The sequence below is a fragment of the Pogona vitticeps genome, chromosome 2 (genome assembly GCF_051106095.1).
Source record: "Pogona vitticeps strain Pit_001003342236 chromosome 2, PviZW2.1, whole genome shotgun sequence".
Classification (NCBI taxonomy): domain Eukaryota; kingdom Metazoa; phylum Chordata; class Lepidosauria; order Squamata; family Agamidae; genus Pogona; species Pogona vitticeps.
This window is the reverse complement of record NC_135784.1, coordinates 19,037,057-19,058,046: the sequence shown is the minus strand read 5'-3', so window position 1 is coordinate 19,058,046 and position 20,990 is coordinate 19,037,057. Positions and strand designations below refer to the sequence as shown.

Genomic DNA, 20,990 nt, shown 5'->3' with positions numbered 1-20,990 from the left:
GAAGTGCAATTACTTGTAACTAGTTACTTCATCCCTTCTTTGGGAGAAATCTGTGCAGGATGTCGCGGGGGGGGGGACCTGAATGGAGCCTCAGGAGGAGAAGGCTCGTCCGGGAGGAAACGGCCCGGAAGAGAAAAGGGGGCAGAAGGGGCGGCCTGAGAGATATAGAGAGCGGAGGGGAAGGGAAAAAGGAGGCACACTTGAGGAAACAGCAGAGGGTCCGGAAAGACGCAGGACAGCGGAAGGAGCGGCCGGGGGACTCTTAAGAGTGGGACTAACGGCCTGGAATGGAGGGGCCTCACTGCAGCTACTCCCACCGCCCTCCCTTCTCGGCTCTTGGACTTGCCGACAGAGGAGGAGGAAGAGGGAGCGGGAAAAGACAGAGAGAGAGAGATAAAATATAAAAGGGATAAAGAGGGGGGAAACCCTCGCCACAGGCGAGAAGTCCCTTGGAAAGCAGGGAGGGAGAGAGTCTCGCTCCCTAGAGCGGCCTCAGAGAGGACGGAGTGCAACGCTCATCTCCTTCCCCGCGGCAACGCAGCCTGGCCTTTTCGCGTTCCCGCCCCCCAAGCTCAGGAGGTGCAGCCGTTGCCACCGCCGCCCTTCTCTTTCCGAGGTGGGGGGTCTGGTCAGTGTTTAGGGAGAGAAAGGAAGGGAAGGGGGCTCGGAGGGCAGGATAGGGGCTCGGAGGGGCCTCGAACTTTCCATAGGGAGAGGCTGGGAATCCTAGCAGAAAGACGCTTAGGGCTCTTTCTCTGCAAAACCGCCATCAGGGATCTCCGTTCATTCATTCATTCATTCATTCATCCTTCCTTTTTCACTCCGTTGCACCAAGAGAGGGATCGGGAGGGAAGCCATGAGAACCACGTCGGTGATAAGAAAAGTTCCAGCATTCAAGTGGCATCGACTTATAGCCATCCTACTAGGTGGGGTGTGTTTTTCTGCCCCCCCCCCCAATCTGTGTGTTTAAGTGTTTAAGGGGAGAAAGGAAGGGAAGGGGGCTCGGAGGGGCCTCGAACTTTCCATGGAGAGAGGCTGGGAATCTTAGCAGAAGGACGCTTAGGGCCCTTTCTCTGCGAAACCCCCATCAGGGATTTCCGTTCATTCATTCATTCATTCTTCCTTCCTTCCTTCCTTCCTTTTTCACTCCGTTGCACTAAGAGCGGGATCGGGAGGGAAGCCATGACAATCAAGTCGGTGATAAGAAAAGTTCCAGCATTCAAATAAACTTGGTATATTTATGCCGTCAAGTGGAATCGACTTATAGCCATCCTACTGGGTGGGGTTTGTTTTTCTGCCCCCCCCCCCCCCAATCTGTGATGTGGACCGAGAACTCCCAGAAGTACAAGCTGGATTCCGAAGAGGCAGAGGAACTCGAGACCAAATTGCTAACTTGCGCTGGATTATGGAGAAAGCCAGAGAGTTCCAGAAAAATATCTACTTCTGCTTCATTGACTATGCGAAAGCCTTTGTCTGTGTGGACCACAGCAAACTATGGCAAGTTCTTAAAGAAATGGGAGTGCCTGACCACTTTATCTGTCTCCTGAGAAACCTATATGTGGGACAGGAAGCAACAGTCAGAACTGGTCATGGAACAACTGAGTGGTTCAAAATTGGGAAAGGAGTACGGCAAGGCTGTATATTGTCCCCCAGCTTATTTAACTTATATGCAGAATACATCATGCGGAAGGCTGGACTGGAAGAAACCCAAGCCGGAATTAAGATTGCCGGAAGAAATATCAACAACCTCCGATATGCAGATGATACCACTCTGATGGCAGAAAGTGAGGAGGAATTAAAGAACCTTGTAATGAGAGTGAAAGAGGAGAGTGCAAAAAACGGTCTGAAACTCAACATCAAAAAAACTAAAATCATGGCCACTGGTCCCATCACCTCCTGGGAAATAGAAGGGGAAGATATGGAGGCAGTGTCAAATTTTATCTTCCTGGGCTCCATGATCACTGCAGATGGAGACAGCAGCCCTGAAATTAAAAGACGCCTTCTTCTTGGGAGGGAAGCGATAACAAATCTTGACAGCATCTTGAAAAGCAGAGACATCACCTTGCCAACAAAAGTCCGAATAGTCAAAGCTATGGTTTTTCCTGTCGTGATGTATGGAAGTGAGAGCTGGACCATAAAGAAAGCAGACCGCCGAAGAATTGATGCCTTTGAATTGTGGTGCTGGAGGAGGCTCTTGAGAATCTCCTGGACTGCAAGGAGAACAAACCTATCAGTTCTAAGGGAAATCAACCCTGAGTGCTCACTGGAAGGACAGATCCTGAAGCTGAGGCTCCAGTACTTTGGCCATCTCATGAAAAGAAAAGAGTCCTTGGAAAAAACCCTGATGTTAGGAAGGTGTGACGGCAAGAGGAGAAGGGGACGACCGAGGATGAGATGGCTGGACAGTGTCTGCGAAGCAACCAACATGAACCTGACACAACTCTGGGAGGCAGTAGAAGACAGGAGGGCCTGGCGTGCTCTGGTCCATGGGGTCACGAAGAGTCGGACACGACTAAACACACACCAATCTGTGATATGTCTCAAAGAGTGACTGGTCATTGTCAACCCCTAATAAGTACAGTATATTCATGGCAGAGATAACAAATATCTCTGCTAGAGTCCTCAGAAAAGCAGAAAATGGAACAGACCCTTTGGAGGGACTTGCATGTCTCCTTCCCGGGAGAAAATCAGGCAAGAGGGCGGAGGCATATTGAAGTGCTGGATAGCTCAGGGATTTGGGTCTTTGCCTGCAGATCCGAAGGATGGGAGTTTGATTCCCTTCTGGGTCTCCTTAACAAGGGCTGGGCTCGATCATCCATAGGGTTCCTTCCAGGTTTGCAGTTCTAATTTTATTTATTTATTTATTTATTTATTTGATTTATACACCGCATATCTGGGCGACTCGTCCACTCTAGGCGATTATTAAGCCATGTCTTCATCTTGTTCTCTAGACATTTACTGGGGACAATAATGCTGGAAAGCTCAGAAGATATCCTGTTATTATATTTCAACAAGAATCACTATTGGAGCTTTCTGGAACCCCCAAATGAGGTTCTCCTTTTGGAAAAAAAAAGACCCTTCTTGTTAGCTCACAACTGCCACCACCCATTACATATTTTAGATGCTGAGTTTTCCAGAGTAACTAGAGAAGGACAAGCTGCAGTATCACCAGGATATACCAAAACAGTATTCCAGTTGAATTGGTAGAATGCGTGTTAATTCAGTTTCGCTTTGAAGAGCAGCAGAAGACAAGAGAAGGAGTTGGAGGAGCCAAAATAATCTTACAATCCCTATGTCTGGAATTACGTATGGAGAGGAAGGTTGTGAGGCTGAGCTTTCTCCCTCTGAGAGATGATTCTACCCTCCTCTCTACTAATTGCTAACTTTGCACCTGTTTCCCTCTGCAAAACAAGAAAGGAAGAGTGAGGTTCTGGCAGAGATCTGTCCTAGGAAGAAGAAGCAAAAGTCATGGAAGGGAAGAAGATCATATTAAAGATGATTAAAGATGACCTCCATCTCTGTGACCTATATTATGTTCTGGTTCCTCACAAAGACGCAAGCTGCATCTATCTTCTCACACTGCCACCAGATGTTTTCTTTTAAACATCAATTAATTCAAGGACACACCAGTTAACAAACGCATTAAGTTTATTTATCAGGGTGGGGTTCATTATTGGTTGAAAATAACAGTGGTAATCACAGGAAGCAAATCACATATATAAATTAGGTTGTATCAAACCTCTTACTTCAATATATTCCCTATCTCTGATCTTAATCTACCTCAGTCAATCCTCTTTGAACCTCTGATCTCAATCTATATGTTCGTCCTCTCACTATACTCTCAGTGACTCACAGTCTCACACTCCTCCACTCTCACACTCCACCAATCTATCTCACACTCCACCTAAGCTTCACACAGAACTCTCTCTAATCTCATACTCCTCCAGAGCTTCACACAGAACTCTAATCTACCTCGCACAGAACTCTAATCTAATCTAGCTCACACAGAACTGAACTGAACTGAACTCTCTGTCTCCTCCAGACTCCTCCTTTTGTACCCTTCTCTCCAGCCCCCGCCTTCCGCCCCCCTCATTGGCTCTCCTGCCAAGGTTCCATTGTGACAGGCAGGTGCTAGAATGACGTAGCTAGGTTCAATACACAGAGATACGTCCTACTGCTAGTGCCCTTCCTACCTTAAATATTCATTTCTTTCTTATAGGCAGAAGCTTGTAGCTGTCATAGATGTGGTTCTTCACCAATTACAATCCTTCCTGCTGATTTCCCATCAAGAAACAAACTGGCAGGAGAAAAGAAAGTGGACAACTTGAGATAAAAAAATGGAAGAGCCTGAATTCACTCGTGTTGAAGCAGAAACAGGATGTCTTCTTCCAAATCAGCCTGGGAGCAGCGAGGCCATCCAGGAGATAACAATGCAAAATGATCTGAGCAGAGCCACAGTTTGTTCAGATGTGCTTCGCCTGCACTTCAGGAGGTTTTCCTACCAGGATGGCAAAGGGCCCCAGGACGTTTGCAGCCGACTCCACGCGCTTTGTCATCAGTGGCTGAAACCTGAAAGGCATACAAAGACTCAGATCCTGGATCTGGTGATCCTGGAGCAGTTCCTGGCTCTCCTTCCCCCAGAGATGGAGAGCTGGGTCCGAGAGTGTGGGGCAGAGTCCACTTCCCAGGCAGTGGCCCTGGCTGAGGGTTTCTTCCTGAGCCAGGCAGAGGAGGAGAAGAATCAGGAAGCAGAGCAGGTGAGAGATTGTTTCACTGCCTTTCACACCGATAATTCCAGGGGGCAGTGAATGTGTGAGATGCCCAAAAATATCCCCACCAGCTGCCCAGGTAGAATTTCCAAATCACTTCAGCCAGGGTGAGGTCCTGATGAATTTTGTGGAGGGAGGGAGGGCCTGCTGCAGAGACATCCAAAGGTATGATCCTGGCCTCGTAACAGTGATTAGAATTTTTAGCTACTCAAACCGCTCTTTCTCTATGCCTTCTGCTTTCAGATGAAGACAATGTCAGGCAAGGCAGCCAGGGGATTTCCTGAGACAGAGGAAGCTGAACAGAAGGAAGTGTCTTTGAAGGGTGACAGAAGAGCCACTGCCCTGGGTAAACACCATGAGGTCTCTCTTCAAGCTGGCCACTTTTTTAAAACTTGGGTTCAACCCACCTGAAATTCCTGGCCTCCTTAAAGGAGAGACTGGAGGCTCTGTTCCGAGAGCAACAGCTTTTCCTCTATGAATTGCTAGTTTTAATCACTTAAGACGTCTACAGGAATCCCAGCCAATGTTTTGGAGTATACTGGGGAGTTTGACAATATGGAGATGATAGTGTAGGCTTACATCCCAAAATCGCAGAGTTGTAGATTCAGGACCGTCGTGCAAGTCATTTGGCTGTTGAGCCACATATAGGGTGGCCCAAGGCTTGTTTTTTTTTTTTGTGATGGTTCCTCCTCCCCTCATTCCTTCCCCAGAGCATTGGCATCAGCTGCATGACTTTTCGCTTCTTAAAAGTTCTTGGTTGGTAGCACCTGTGGCGGGGATCTTCGTCTTCTTCTCTCCCAGGAGACAACCCTGCAAAGTTCTCGTCCCTACATTAGATCTAGCCCTGTTTCTCTGGGGAAAGTATGGAAAATCCTTCTGCCCGCTTCAGTGTGATTATTATGTGCGCAACTGATTGTTTCATTTCTGTAACCTCTGTCTGTTACTATATGATTTATTTAAATCATAAGTATCCCTGCTGATGGGTGTTTTGATCCAGAGACAGATTTGCCAAGCGCTATGTATCTGTGGACCCAGAGTTTAGGATTTTGATTCCCCACTTGGTGTGCCAGACAACGATCCTGCCTGTGTAGCCTTGGGCAAGCTGTACAGTCCCAGGATGCGGCCAGAAGAAGTGACGGTGAAATCACTTCTGTGTCTATTTTATACTCGGAGAGAGAGCACTGGAAGATTTGATAGCATGTAATCATTGCTATCAGTCCTAAAGTATCTCCCTTATTTCCTTGGCTTCCCTCACAGGTGATGAAAGGATCCCAAGGCTTTCTTCAAGACCTTCCCCTGATGGAGTGGAAATGACCGCCCTAAAGCCAGATCCGGTAGGAAAAGATAATCATACAGTCATAGAATAATGGAGTTGGGCCATTTGAGTCCAACCCCCTTGACCTTGAGAGACCTCCAGGAGGGTGGGAAGGTTCTCTTGGTCTCCTGGGTCTGAAATCATTATAAGGCTCTTGGCTTGTTCAGATCGAGGCTCATGTCGTCCAAAATCCTGCTTCCCTCAGAGTCGAAACAAATGTCTTTGGGGAGCTCATATCCAAGACATGACGAAATTCACTCTTTTCTCTTTTCAGCAACCTTGTATCCCAATGTGCATTGCCTGCGATCGTACAAATGCCATTTGGAACATCATTCCTTGTCACCATTCGTTGTCTTAGTGTATTACTCTATACGATGAGGGCTTTTAGTCCCCTTTCAGTCTGTCCATCTCAGAGATGCAGCACGAAAGGAAAAGCGATCAGGAGGGAGGAGGAAATAAGCAACTTTTCCACTGGTTCTCTCAGATGACATTGTTCTTTTCTCAGAACTAGAAATAATTCCTGAAGTGGGAAGAAATGAGGATGTCGTGTTTCAGGCGAGCCCATGGGATGGCCCTACTACCAATCACTTCCTCTGTTGCTGCTTCAGGGAATAAGGTGTTCTGGGAAGACAACACAGGGTTATGATGGAGCTTGAAGGAGCAGGCTGGTCTATAGGAATATCCCTTCTTCTTCTTCTTCTTCTTGTTCTTCTTGTTCTTGTTCTTGTTCTTGTTCTTCTTCTTCCTCCTCCTCCTCCTCCTCCTCCTCCCCCTCCTCCTCCCATCCTGAGGTTAGAGAAAATAATTTTGATTTTGCTTGTCCTCCGTCTCCCATCCTTCAGCATCATTGAATGAGTTCTGAGTTCAGGTATGAGGCAGAGAGCAATAAAAATCTCACCCTCTCCATCTCATGCCCATGACATTTTCTCAACGAAACTGTTTATCTTGTGAGGAGGGGAGGGATGAAATACAACTTCAGTGGGTCCGACAGGACTGTTAAAGAACAGGATATTGTTCCATAGAATATTTATTTACTTATTTATATCCCGCCTCTGTGGTCAAACAACCACTCTAGGAAGCTACCAACATAAATAACCATATATATATCCAAGTCATTAGTACCCACAGTTTCACTGAATGTGGCGCTATCACAAATTTCTCTCTATCGGTCGGTTTTCGCATAGGTGTACTCCGCACCACGCATTATGGTCCCACGACAAGGATGTCTGGCCCAGTCCCCCTAGTACGAGTTCACTCCAGTGGGGATAGGATCCGGACGCACCACCTTCCTCCAAGGAGCCTTGGAGCCTCAGGGGTAAACACATACTGTCCATTCTAATGGATCATGTTCACCCAATTGCACTTCTGTTCCTGGAGGAACCGGTCCTAAAATAGACTTCCCAGCTCTTTCAGAACCTCCCTCCGTATTCTGGGGTATTCCAAAAACATAAGGTTTAGATTCATTTCTTATATCCAGCTTAAACTCAGTCTTACACTCCTCTCCCCCTCTTTCCCCTTCACGCCTCCTTTTCTCCTCCTCTTCCACTGCTGTCAAGCTTGCCAAGGACCCCCAATGCCTTCCTCTTATTGGTTTTTCCTACCACTCTTCTGTTACCAAGAGCCCGTCCATGATTGATTGTCTTATTTCCCCCTCTTTTCTCTCTTCTCCTGTTGTTTGAACCGGCTCCAAAGTCATATTAATAATTCCTGTATGTCATGTGCTTGCTTCTCTGTTGATCTCTTCCGCCTGAACAGGAGGAGGGGACGGCTCGCTTTCTTGTTTAATTTCTTTAAACGGTTCTTCTTCACAGGAGGGCTTTCTTAAGCTGGCTACATTTTAGTTCTCAGGGCAGAAACTGATTCTCTGAATCTCTTGATTCGATGTGGCTCGTGTCTGCCACTATGCCACCAAGGGAAGAAAAAAAACCTGCCTGCCTGACTGAGTGTCGCACCCCGATAACCCAGGGGGAGAAAGAAGAAACCCACTCACCAGACAGTCACCCCACCCCTCAAACACCCCCCAAAGCCTCATAAATTCTAAACGTGCCTGATGGGAAACCAAACTACTTCAGTGCCATCTGCCTCTGTGCCTGGTGGCAGACCAAAGTCCCTCCATGCCACCCACGTCTGTGCCTGGTTGAAAACTACGCCAGCTGCCTCTCTCACTTTCATGGGGGGACCCAATATGTGGGTACATAACTTGGACCTCCGAAACCCAAACTCCACAAAACCTGGAGGGCCTATATAGAAGAGTCGGGGGAGAAAAATCCCTTCAGTGTGGTTGTCTCTTCATGCATGGGGAGGCACTTTATAGTGTTTTAAAGGAAAGATGAATCCATAAATCGATACATCAGGAGAAACATCGTAAATTTGTGATTCGTCAAGCCTGATTAATTATGAACTGCGACAAATCACAATTTTTTCGATTTGTGCCCATTGCTACTTAATAACACTGTTTTACAGAGCTCTTCCCCTATTTTTTCAGTTTATTCAGGAAGGCTTTCATGGCCGGGATCTAATGGTTGTTGTGGGTTTTTCGGGTTCTTTGGCCATGTTCTGAAGGTTGAGACTGGCGAAACGTTAGGAAGAACAACCTTCAGAACACGGCCAAAGAGCCCGAAAAACCCACAACAACCAAACGATTTTCAGTTTCTTTTTTAATGCTCCTGCATGTGGAATTTCCTGTGACTGCCGTTGAGGGAGCTTGAGATTCTGCAGTGGAGCCCATCGTCCCCTTGACTATGTTGGACTTCTGCTAACTTACCTGTGAACAGTAACTGATTCCTTTTATCTAATTTCAGTTTCTAGTGACTTTTGAGGAGGTGGCCATGCATTTCACAGAGGAGGAGCAGGCCCTGATGGATCCCGGCCAGAAGGCTCTGCACAGGGAGGTCATGGAGGAGAATTATGGGATGGTGCTCTCTCTGCGTAAGTGAAAATACAGGATATTATAATGAGAGGATCCACTGACCACTCCCAACGCTATTTGCTCCTTGAATCCTCTAGGGAGAAGCTAACAAAATTGCAAGGTTGTTGATTTGGATAGTAATATATATTTTTGAGGGTTTTTTATTTAGTATTTTCAGACAGAAGATAATTTCTTCAGTCCAGGGTCCCCAACCCGCAGTCCGTGGCCTGGTACTGGGCCATGGCCTTGGCAGGATGGGGCCACAGTGACAGATCTCCTGCCCCCTGCACATACGCACATGCATGTCCCCCACATGCACACACGGGTGCCCCACCCACCAGTGCACATATACATGGTTGCCCCGCCCACCAACCGCACACGGATGCCGACACTGCCCCCTGCACGCTAAACTGGTCTTTCGTTGGGAAAAGGTTGGGGACCACTGTCTTAGATAATCCCTAAGCATGATCTCTGCCCACAGCTTCTCTCCTGTAAAGTTATCTCCAAATGTGTGCGTTTGGCCTAAAGGACTCATTCTCACTGGCCTTCCCCTCTTCTTCGTGCCTCAGGAAAAAAATGAGAGCTCACCCCACTGGCTTCTTTTTCTTTCTCATTCTAATGGAGGTTTCTTTTCGAAATTGAGGGCATCTTCCTCTAAGATTGTGTGTCTCTGTTTACACTTGCAGACGATTGGAAAAAGAGTGATAAGAAGAATGAACAGAGGCGAAGAAAAATGGGAGAGAAACAAAAATGGAGAAAGAAATGTTTTATCCCTCATGACATAGGTCAAGGGACTGAAAGATATCATACCAGAAAGGGAAAAATTAAATTTCCCCAGGAGGAACAAAGTGTAACTAGAAGACCAAGGCTGAGCTTAGCTACAAGAGTTTGTGAACTGAAGGCACAATTTCAGTGCACCAAATGTGGAAAGAATTTCAAGCAGCAGTTGCAACTTACTGAACATCAAAAGACCCACATGGGAGAGAAACCATATGAATTCTCAGGCTGTGGAAAGAGCTTCAGTGATAGGGGTAACTTTGCTCAGCCTGAGAGAATCCACACAGGAGAGAAACCATATGAATGCTTGGAGTGTGAAAAATTCTTTAAGCAGAGGAATGATCTTGTCAGACATCAAAGACTCCACACAGGAGAAAAACCTTATAAATGCTCAGAATGCGGAAAGAGTTTCGGCCGGAAGGATAACCTTACTATCCATCAGAGAATCCACAGGGGAGAGAAATTGTATAAATGCTCAGACTGTGGAAAGCATTTCAATCAGAAGCAGAATCTTTCTAGGCATCGGAGAACCCACACAGGAGAGAGACCTTATAAATGCTCAGAATGTGAGAAATGCTTTACTCAAAGGCATCAACTAGTCATTCATCAAAGAATCCACACAGGAGAGAAACCATACGAGTGCTCAGACTGTGGAAAGAGCTTCAAGTCAAGAAAGGAACTCGTTAGTCACCAAAGAATCCACACAGGAGAGAAACCATACAAGTGCTCAGACTGTGGAAAGAGCTTCAAGTCAAGAAAGGAACTCCTTAGTCATCAAAGAATCCACACAGGAGAAAAACCCTATAAATGCTCAGAATGCGGAGAGAGCTTCAGGTGGAAGGATAACCTTACTAAACATCATAGAATCCATACAGGAGAGAAACTGTATAAATGCTCAGACTGTGGAAAGAGTTTCAGTTGGAAGCATCATCTTTCTAGGCATGAGAGAATCCACGCAGGACAGAAACCTTATAAAAGCTCAGTGTGAAAAATACATCACTATGGAGGTAACCCACTTCATGGGCTAATCAGTATGTTAGCCAAGCGCCCTAAGTGTGGTTGGCTATTTGTGGCAGTGTTCCACCTAAATGTAATTCACAAACAGGTTCCCAAAGAAAGTGCAAAAATGTGGAGAAAGGTTTGTCACCTTCCATCTCACTCTTCCATCTTGGACTTGATCCAAGAAGCTCATGTTAAAAGGGAGGAATTCTTTGTTTCATCTGTTAATAGCTGCCTTAGGCCCCCTATGGGACAAAAGGCAGCATAGAAATAATATAAATAAAATAGGTAAAATCATTTTTCTTGCTTTTTTATGTTTTTGTTTTATTTGTTTTGTCAAATATGTTCCTGCCAATTAATAAAAGCTACTTCTTCAAACAACTCATCCCACCTCTTTCCTTCCTTCCAGGGTTCAGGTAGGGAACGCGGGGGGGGGGGGGAGACAAAAAACTGAACTTGTAAGTTCCCAGTTACAGGAAGTGCAGTTACTTGTAACTAGTTACCTCATCTCTCCCTCCAGTTCAGGTAGGGAGTAGAAAAGCAAGAGGCCAGAACGGGGAAGTTCCCAGTTACAGGAAGTGCAATTACTTGTAACTACAGTAGTTACTTCATCCCTTCTTTGGGAGAAATCCGTGCAGGATCTCGCCTGTGGCGGGCGGGGGGAGCTGAATGGAGCCTCAGGAGGAGAAGGCTTGTCCGGGAGGAAACGGCCAGGGAGAGAAAAGGGGGGCAGAAGGGGCGGCTTGAGAGATGTGGAGAGAGGGGGGAGGAGGGGAAAGGAGGAGATCCTGAGGAAAGAGCGGAGGAGAGAAAAGCCACGCCAGGCAGAGAAAAGACGCAGGACAGCGGAAGGAGCGGCTGGGGGACTCTTAAGAGTAGGACACACGGCCTGGAACGGAGGGGCCTCACTCCAGATGCTCCCACCGCCCTTCCTTCCCTGCTCTCGACTTTGCCGACAGAGGAGGAGAAAGACGGAAGCGAGAGAGAGAGAGAGAGAGAGAATATATATAAAAGGAATGGGGGGAGGGGTGGGAACCCTCGCCACAGGCGAGAAGTCCCTTGGAAAGCAGGGAGAGAGTCTCGCTCCCTAGAGCGGTCCCAGAGAGGAAGGAGTGCAACGCTCATCTCCTTCCCCCGCGCCAACGCAGCCTGGCCTCTTCGCGTTCCCACCTCCCAGCTGAGGAGGTGCAGCCGTTGCCGCCGCCGCCCTTCTCTTTCCGAGGGGGGGGGGTCTGGTCAGTGTTTAGGGGGAGAAAGGAAGGGAAGGGGGGCGAGGGGCGGGAAAGGGGCTCGGAGGGGCCTCGAACTTTCCATGGGAATCCTAGCAGAAAGACGCTTAGGGCCCTTTCTCTGCAAAACCCCCATCAGGGATCTCCGTTCATTCATTCATTCATTCATTCATCCTTCCTTTTTTTCGCTCAGTTGCACTAAGAGGGGGATCGGGAGGGAAGCCATGAGAACCACGTCGGTGAAAGGAAAAGTTCCAGCATTGAAATAAACTTGGCATATTTATGCCGTCAAGTGGCCATCCTACTAGGTGGGGTTTTTTTTGTCTCCCAGTTCTGTGATATGTCCCAAAGAGTGACTGGTCATTGCCAACCCCTAATAAGTATATTCATGACAGAGATAATAAATACCTCTGCTAGAGTCCTCAGAAAGGCAGAAAATGGAACAGACCCTTTGGAGGGACTTGCATGTCTCCTTCTGGGGAGAAAATCAGGCAAGAGGGCGGAAGGATATTGAAGTGCTGGATAGCTCAGGGATTTGGGTCTTTGCCTGAAGGTCCGAAGGATGGGAGTTTGATTCCCTACTGGGTCTCCTTAACAAGGGCTGGGCTGGATCGTCCATAGGGCTCCTTCCAGCTCTGCAGTTCTAATTTTATTTATTTATTTATTTATTTGATTTATACTCCGCCTATCTGGGCGACTCGTCTACTCTAGGCGATTATTAAGCCATGTCTTCATCTTGTTCTCTAGACATTTACTGAAGACAATAATAAAGGAAATCTCAGACGGGAAACCTCAGAAGATTTCCTGTTGCTATATTTCAACAAGATTCTTCTTGCTAACTCAGAACTGCATCCACCCATTACATATTTTAGATGCTGAGTTCTCCAGAGTAAGTAGAGAAGGACAAACTGTAATATCAACAGAAGGTTCCCAAAACAGTATTCCCTGTGAATTGGTAGAATGAGTGTTAATTCAGTTTCTGTATGAAAAGCAGCAGAAGACAAGAGAAGGAGTTGGGGGAGCCAAGATAATTTTTATTTATTTATTTTTATTTATTTTATTTATATCCCGCCTATCTGGTAGGGCGAGGACCACTCTTCTTACAATCCCTATGTCTGGATTAGACATACCTGTATAAGGATTATAAAATTGGCCTGGATATGGAGAGGAAGGTTGTGAGGCTGAGCTCTCTCCCTCTGGGAAATGATCCTAACCTCCTCTCTACTATTTGCTAACTTTGCACCTGTTTCCATCTGCAAAAGAAGGGAAGTGTGAGGTTCTGGCAGAGGTCTGTCCTAGGAAGGAGAAGTAAAAGTCATGGAAAGGAAGAAGATCATATTAAAATGGACATTGTTAGGTTGAATACACAGAGATACACACTACTGCTAGTGCCCTTCCTACCTTGAATATTCTTGTGTTTCTTATACGCAGAATCTTGTAGCTGTCATAGATGTGGTTCTTCACCAGTTACAATCCTTCCTGCTGATTTCCCATCAAGAGACAAACTAGCAGAATAAAAGACTGTGGAAAACTTGAGATTAAAAATGGAAGAGCCTGAATCCACTCACCTCGAAGCAGAAACAGGATGTCTTCTTCCAAATCAGCCTGGGAGCAGCGGGGCCATCCGGGAGATAACAATGCAAAATGATCTGAGCATAGCCACAGTTTGTTCAGATGTGCTTCTCCTGCACTTCAGGAGGTTTGCCTACCAGTATGGCAAAGGCCCCCGGGATGTTTGCAGCCGACTCCACATGCTTTGTCATCAGTGGCTCAAACCTGAAAGGCATACAAAGACTCAGATCATGGACCTGGTGATCCTGGAGCAGTTCCTGGCTCTCCTGCCCCCAGAGATGGAGAGCTGGGTCCGAGAGTGTGGGGCAGAGTCCACTTCCCAGGCAGTGGCCCTGGCTGAGGGTTTCCTCCTGAGCCAGACAGAGGAGGAGAAGAATCAGGAAGCAGAGCAGGTGAGAGACTGTTTCACTGCCTTTCACACTGACAATTCCAGGGGGCGGTAAATGTGTGGGTTGCCAAAAAATATTCCCACCAGCTGCCCAGGTAGAATTTCCAAATCACTTCAGCCAGGGTGAGGTCCTGATGAATTTTGTGGAGGGAGGGAGGGCCTACTGCAGAGACATCCAAAGGTATGATCCTGGCCTCGTAACAGTGATTAGAATTTTTAGCTACTCAAACCGCTCTTTCTCTATGCCTTCTGCTTTCAGATGAAGACTATGTCAGGCAAGGCAGCCACTGGATTTCCTGAGACAGAGGAAGCTGAACAGAAGGAAGTGTCATTGAAGGGTGACGGAAGAGCCACTGCCCTGGGTAAAGACCAGCAAGGTCTCTCTTCAGGCTGGCCACTTTTTTAAAACTTGGGTTCAACCCCCCCTGAAATTCCTGGCCTCCTGAAAGGAGGGACTGGAGGCTCTGTTCTGAGAGCAACAGCTTTTCCTGTACATTTTGCTAGTTTCAATCACTTAAGACTTCTACAGGAATCCCAGCCAATGTTTTGGAGTATACTGGGGAGTTTGACAATATGGAGATGATAGTGTAGGCTTACATCCCAAAATCGCAGAGTTGTAGATTCAGGACCGTCGTGCAAGTCATTTGGATTGTGAGCCACATATAGGGTGGCCCAAGGCTTGTTTTTTTTTGTGATGGTTCCTCCTCCCCTCATTCCTTCCCCAGAGCATTGGCATCAGCTGCATGACTTTACGCTTCTTAAAAGTTCTTGGTTGGTAGCACCTGTGGCGGGGATCTTCGTCTTCTTCTCTCCCAGGAGACAACCCTGCAAAGTTCTCATCCCTACATTAGATCTAGCCCTGTTTCTCTGGGAAAAGTATGGAAAATCCTTCTGCCCGCTTCAGTGTGATTAATATGTGCGCAACTGATTGTTTCATTTCTGTAACCTCTGTCTGTTATTATATGATTTATTTAAATCATAAGTATCCCTGCTGACGGGTGTTTTGATCCAGAGATAGATTTGCCAAGCGCTAGGTATCTGTGGACCCAGAGTTTAGGATTTTGATTCCCCACTTGGTGTGCCAGACAACGATCCCGCCTGTGTAGCCTTGGGCAAGCTGCAGAGTCCCAGGATGCGGCCAGAAGAAGAGACGGTTAAATCACTTCTGTGTCTATTTTATACTCGGAGAGAGAGCACTGGAAGATTTGATAGCATGTAATCATTGCTATCAGTCCTAAAGTATCTCCCTCATTTCCTTGGCTTCCCTCACAGGTGATGAAAGGAGCCCAAGTCCTTCTTCAAGTCCTTCCCCTGATGGAGTGGAAATGACCGCCCTAAAGCCAGATCCGGTAGGAAAAGATAACCATTGAGTCCTAGAATAATGGAGTTGGACCATTTGAGTCCAACCCCCTTGACCTTGAGAGACCTCCAAGAGGGTGGGAAGGTTCTCTTGGTCTCCTGGGTCTGAAATCATTATAAGGCTCTTGGCTTGTTCAGATCGAGGCTCATGTCGTCCGAAATCCTGCTTCCCTCAGAGTCGAAACAAATGTCTTTGGGGAGCTCTTATCCAAGACATGACGAAATTCACTCTTTTCTCTTTTCAGCAACCTTGTATCCCAATGTGCATTGCCTGCGATCGTACAAATGCCATTTGGAACATCATTCCTTGTCACCGTTCGTTGTCTTAGTGTATACGATGAGGGCTTTTAGTCCCCTTTCAGTCTGTCCATCTCAGAGATGCAGCACGAAAGGAAAAGCGATCAGGAGGGAGGAGGAAATAAGCAAATTTTCCACTGGTTCTCTCAGACGAAATTGTTCTTTTCTCAGAACTAGAAATAGTTCCTGAAGTGGGAAGAAATGAGGATGTCCTCACTTCCTCTGTTGCTGCTTCAGGGAATAAGGTGTTCTGGGAAGACAACACAGGGTTATGATGGAGCTTGAAGGATCAGGCTGGTCTATAGGAATATCCCTTCTTCTTCTTCTTCTTCTTCTTTTTCTTCTTCTTCTTCTTCTTCTTCTTCTTCTTCTTCTTCTTCTTCTTCTTCTTCTTCTTCTTCTTCTTCTTCTTCTTCCTCCCATCCTGAGGTTAGAGAAAATAATTTTGATTTTGCTTGTCCTCCGTCTCCCATCCTTCAGCATCATTGAATGAGTTCTGAGTTCAGGTATGAGGTAGAGAGCAATAAAAATCTCACCCTCTCCATCTCATGCCCATGACATTTTCTCAACGAAACTGTTTATCTTGTGAGGAGGGGAGGGATGAAATACAACTGGGTCCAACAGGACTGTTAAAGAACAGGAAATTGTTCCATAGAATATTTATTTACTTATTTATATCCCGCCTCTGTGGTCAAACAACCACTCTAGGAAGCTACCCACATAAATAACCATATATATATCTGAGTCATTAGTACCCACAGTTTCACTTAATGTGGCGCTATCCCAAATTTCTCTCTATCGGTCGGTTTTCGCATAGGTGTACTCCGCACCACGCATTATGGTCCCACGACAAGGATGTCTGACCCAGTCCTCCTCGTACGAGTTTACTCCAGTGGGGATAGGATCCGGACGCACCACCTTCCTCCAAGGAGCCTTGGAGCCTCAGGGGTAAACACATACTGTCCATTCTAATGGATCATGCACTTCTGTTCCTGGAGGAACCGGTCCTAAAATAGACTTCCCAGCTCTTTCAGAACCTCCCTCCGTATTCTGGGGTATTCCAAAAACATAAGGTTTAGATTCATTTCTTATATCCGGCTTAAACTCAGTCTTACACTCCTCTCCCCCTCCTTCCCCTTCACGCCTCCTTTTCTCCTCCTCTTCCACTGCTGCCAAGCTTGCCAAGGACCCCCAATGCCTTCCTCTTATTGGTTTTTCCTCCCACTCTTCTGTTACCAAGAGCCCGTCCATGATTGATTGTCTTATTTCCCCCTCTTTTCTCTCTTCTCCTGTTGTTTGAACCAGCTCCAAAGTCATATTAATAATTCCTGTATGTCATGTGCTTGCTTCTCTGTTGATCTCTTCCGCCTGAACAGGAGGAGGGGACGGCTCGCTTTCTTGTTTAATTTCTTTAAACGGTTCTTCTTCACAGGAGGGCTTTCTTAAGCTGGCTACATTTTAGTTCTCAGGGCAGAAACTGATTCTCTGAATCTCTTGATTCGATGTGGCTCATGTCTGCCACTATGCCACCAAGGGAAGAAAAAAACCCTGCCTGACTGACTGAGTGTCGCACCCCGATAACCCAGGGGGAGAAAGAAGAAACCCACTCACCAGACAGTCACCCCACCCCTCCAACACCCCCCAAAGCCTCATAAATTCTAAACGTGCCTGATGGGAAACCAAACTACTTCAATGCCATCTGCCTCTGTGCCTGGTGGCAGACCAAAGTCCCTCCATGCCACCCACGTCTGTGCCTGATTGAAAACTTCACCAGCTGCCTCTGTCACTTTCATGGGGGGACCCAATATGTGGGTACATAACTTGGACCTCCGAAACCCAAACTCCACAAAACCTGGAGGGCCAATATAGAAGAGTCGGGGGAGAAAAATCCCTTCAGTGTGGTTGTCTCTTCATGCATGGGGAGGCACTTTATAGTGTTTTAAAGGAAAGATGAATCCATAAATCGATACATCAGGAGAAACATCGTAAATTTGTGATTCGTCAAGCCTGATTAATTATGAACTGCGACAAATCACAATTTTTTCGATTTGTGCCCATTGCTACTTAATAACACTGTTTTACAGAGCTCTTCCCCTATTTTTTCAGTTTATTCAGGAAGGCTTTCATGGCCGGGATCTAATGGTTGTTGTGGGTTTTTCGGGTTCTTTGGCCATGTTCTGAAGGTTGAGACTGGCGAAACGTTAGGAAGAACAACCTTCAGAACACGGCCAAAGAGGCTGAAAAACCCACAACAACCAAACGATTTTCAGTTTCTTTTTTAATGCTCCTGCATGTGGAATTTCCTGTGACTGCCGTTGAGGGAGCTTGAGATTCTGCAGTGGAGCCCATCGTCCCCTTGACTATGTTGGACTTCTGCTAACTCACCTGTGAACAGTAACTGATTACTTTTATCTAATTTCAGTTTCTAGTGACTTTTGAGGAGGTGGCCGTGCATTTCACAAAGGAGGAGCAGGCCCTGATGGATCCCGGCCAGAAGGCTCTGCACAGGGAGGTCATGGAGGAGAATTATGGGATGGTGCTCTCTCTGCGTAAGTGAAAATACAGGATATTATAATGAGAGGATCCACTGACCACTCCCAACGCTATTTGCTCCTTGAATCCTCTAGGGAGAACAAACAAAACTGCAAGGTTGTTGATTTGGATAGTAATATATATTTTTGAGGGTTTTTTATTTAGTATTTTCAGACAGAAGATAATTTCTTCAATCCAGGGTCCCCAACCCGCAGTCCGTGGCCTGGTACTGGGCCATGGCCTTGGCAGGATGGGGCCACAGTGACAGATCTCCTGCCCCCTGCACATACGCCCACACACACATGCATGTCCCCCACATGCACACACGGGTGCCCCACCCACCAGTGCACATATACATGGTTGCCCCGCCCACCAACCGCACACGGATGCCGACACTGCCCCCTGCACGCTAAACTGGTCTTTCGTTGGGAAAAGGTTGGGGACCACTGTCTTAGATAATCCCTAAGCATGATCTCTGCCCACAGCTTCTCTCCTGTAAAGTTATCTCCAAATGTGTGCGTTTGGCCTAAAGGACTCATTCTCACTGGCCTTCCCCTCTTCTTCGTGCCTCAGGAAAAAAATGAGAGCTCACCCCACTGGCTTCTTTTTCTTTCTCATTCTAATGGAGGTTTCTTTTCGAAATTGAGGGCATCTTCCTCTAAGATTGTGTGTCTCTGTTTACACTTGCAGACGATTGGAAAAAGAGTGATAAGAAGAATGAACAGAGGCGAAGAAAAATGGGAGAGAAACAAAAATGGAGAAAGAAATGTTTTATCCCTCATGACATAGGTCAAGGGACTGAAAGATATCATACCAGAAAGGGAAAAATTAAATTTCCCCAGGAGGAACAAAGTGTAACTAGAAGACCAAGGCTGAGCTTAGCTACAAGAGTCTGTGAACTGAAGGCACAATTTCAGTGCACCAAATGTGGAAAGAATTTCAAGCAGCAGTTGCAACTTACTGAACATCAAAAGACCCACATGGGAGAGAAACCATATGAATTCTCAGGCTGTGGAAAGAGCTTCAGTGATAGGGGTAACTTTGCTCAGCCTGAGAGAATCCACACAGGAGAGAAACCATATGAATGCTTGGAGTGTGAAAAATGCTTTAAGCAGAGGAATGATCTTGTCAGACATCAAAGAATCCACACAGGAGAGAAACCATACAAGTGCTCAGAATGTGGAAAGAGCTTCAAGTGGAGAAATGCATTCGTTACTCATCAAAGAATCCACACAGGAGAAAAACCTTATAAATGCTCAGAATGCGGAAAGAGTTTCGGCCGGAAGGATAACCTTACTATCCATCAGAGAATCCACAGGGGAGAGAAACTGTATAAATGCTCAGACTGTGGAAAGAGTTTCAATCGGAAGCATCAGCTTTCTAGCCATCAGAGAACCCACACAGGAGAGAAACCTTATAAATGTGTGGAGTGTGGAAAATGCTTCATGTGGAGGAATATACTTGTCATCCATCATAGACTCCACACAGGAGAGAAACCTTATAAATGCCAGGAGTGTGAAAAATGCTTTAAGCAGAGGAATAATCTTGTCATCCATCAAAGAATCCACACAGGAGAGAAACCTTATAAATGCTCGGTGTGTGGAAAATGCTTCAAGTGGAGGAATGTACTTGTCACCCATCAAAGAATCCACACAGATAAACCTTATAAATGCTGGGAGTGTGAAAAATGCTTTAAGCAGAGGAATGATCTTGTCATCCATCAAAGAATCCACACAGGAGAGAAACCATATAAATGCTTGGAGTGTGAAAAATGCTTTAAGCGGAGGAGTGTACTTGTCACCCATCAAAGAATCCACACAGGAGAAAAACCGTATAAATGCCTGGAGTGTGAAAAATGCTTTAGGCAGAGGAATGTTCTTGTCATCCATCAAAGAATCCACACAGGAGAGAAACCATATAAATGCTTGGAGTGTGAAAAATGCTTTAAGCGGAAGAATGATCTTGTCATCCATCAAAGAATCTACACAGGAGAGAAACCATACAGACTCTGGAAAGAGCTTCAGGAATAGGTGTTAACCTTTCTGCGCATCAGAGAATCCCCACAAAAGAACAATGCAGGTGATCAAGATCTTCATACAGAATACTTGTCTCGCTACCCATCAAAGAATCAGGAAGTTCATCAATATAGAAGCTCAAAGTGTGGAAGAAGCTCCAGGCGCTAATCTCACTAACCCTCTAAGAACTGGCTCAGGAGAGGAAATCTATCAAGGTTCAGAGTGCGAAAGGAGCTTGAGGAGGAAGAAGGAGATCCTTGCTGACCATGACAGAATTGACAGCTATTCATTTTGGTTGATGTAAAAGAAGCCTGTGTTGCTTGAGGGGAAGAATCTGCTCGGACTCTAGAATGTGGAAAAGACACATTCTTTTGGATTTTAAATAGGCCTGATCAAAGTGCATTAAAATATCATTTTTTTTCTTTTTGTTCTCATGTCTTTTTCTTAAATTTTCTTGGAAGACACAACAAGGGTGGGTATACTCACTGTTTCCAGTTCTGGCTTGAGGGAGGAGCAAATCTTGTGATTTTTTAATCCTTTCTGTAAAGAAGCTTCTATTGTTTTTATTTGTTTTACTAAAGGAAGAGCTGGGATTTTAAAACTTTTATCCATTGGGACTACACAAAGTGAAGTAAAGAGCCAGGAGAAGTGAGAGAGAATCAAGGAGGTTCAAAGCTGCAATGTTTGAATAATTTAACCATTTAATTATTGGAAACTGCTTGATAAAACCGAGTTATTTTGCTTATTGGAAAGGAGAAGTGTGGAATCATATACTCATGAAGTTGGAAGGGGCCTATAAGGCCATTGAGTCCAACCCCTGCTCGCTGCAG

At 46.1% G+C, this 20,990-nt stretch overlaps 1 protein-coding gene across 1 annotated transcript; it reads left to right on the top strand.

Moving 5' to 3' along the window:
- Nucleotides 1-69: 69 nt before the first annotated feature.
- Nucleotides 70-20,582, top strand: LOC110071565 (uncharacterized). The gene is made up of 12 exons (XM_078386813.1): nt 70-926; nt 4,220-4,757; nt 5,013-5,115; nt 6,027-6,103; nt 8,886-9,012; nt 9,679-10,751; nt 11,178-11,184; nt 13,576-13,961; nt 14,217-14,319; nt 15,230-15,306; nt 18,036-18,162; nt 18,836-20,582. The coding sequence occupies exons 2-12, from the start codon at nt 4,338-4,340 to the stop codon at nt 20,173-20,175; spliced, it is 3,840 nt and encodes a 1,279-aa protein (XP_078242939.1). The 5' UTR covers nt 70-926; nt 4,220-4,337; the 3' UTR covers nt 20,176-20,582.
- Nucleotides 20,583-20,990: the final 408 nt, after the last annotated feature.

Excerpts from the sequence above, each read along its gene's own strand:
- LOC110071565 (XM_078386813.1), top strand. The coding sequence starts at position 4,338 with ATGGAAGAGCCTGAATTCACTCGTGTTGAAGCAGAAACAGGATGTCTT. Across the intron at positions 14,320-15,229 it reads CGGAAGAGCCACTGCCCTGG|GTGATGAAAGGAGCCCAAGT; the intron begins GTAAAGACCAGC and ends CTTCCCTCACAG. Across the intron at positions 15,307-18,035 it reads CCGCCCTAAAGCCAGATCCG|TTTCTAGTGACTTTTGAGGA; the intron begins GTAGGAAAAGAT and ends ATCTAATTTCAG.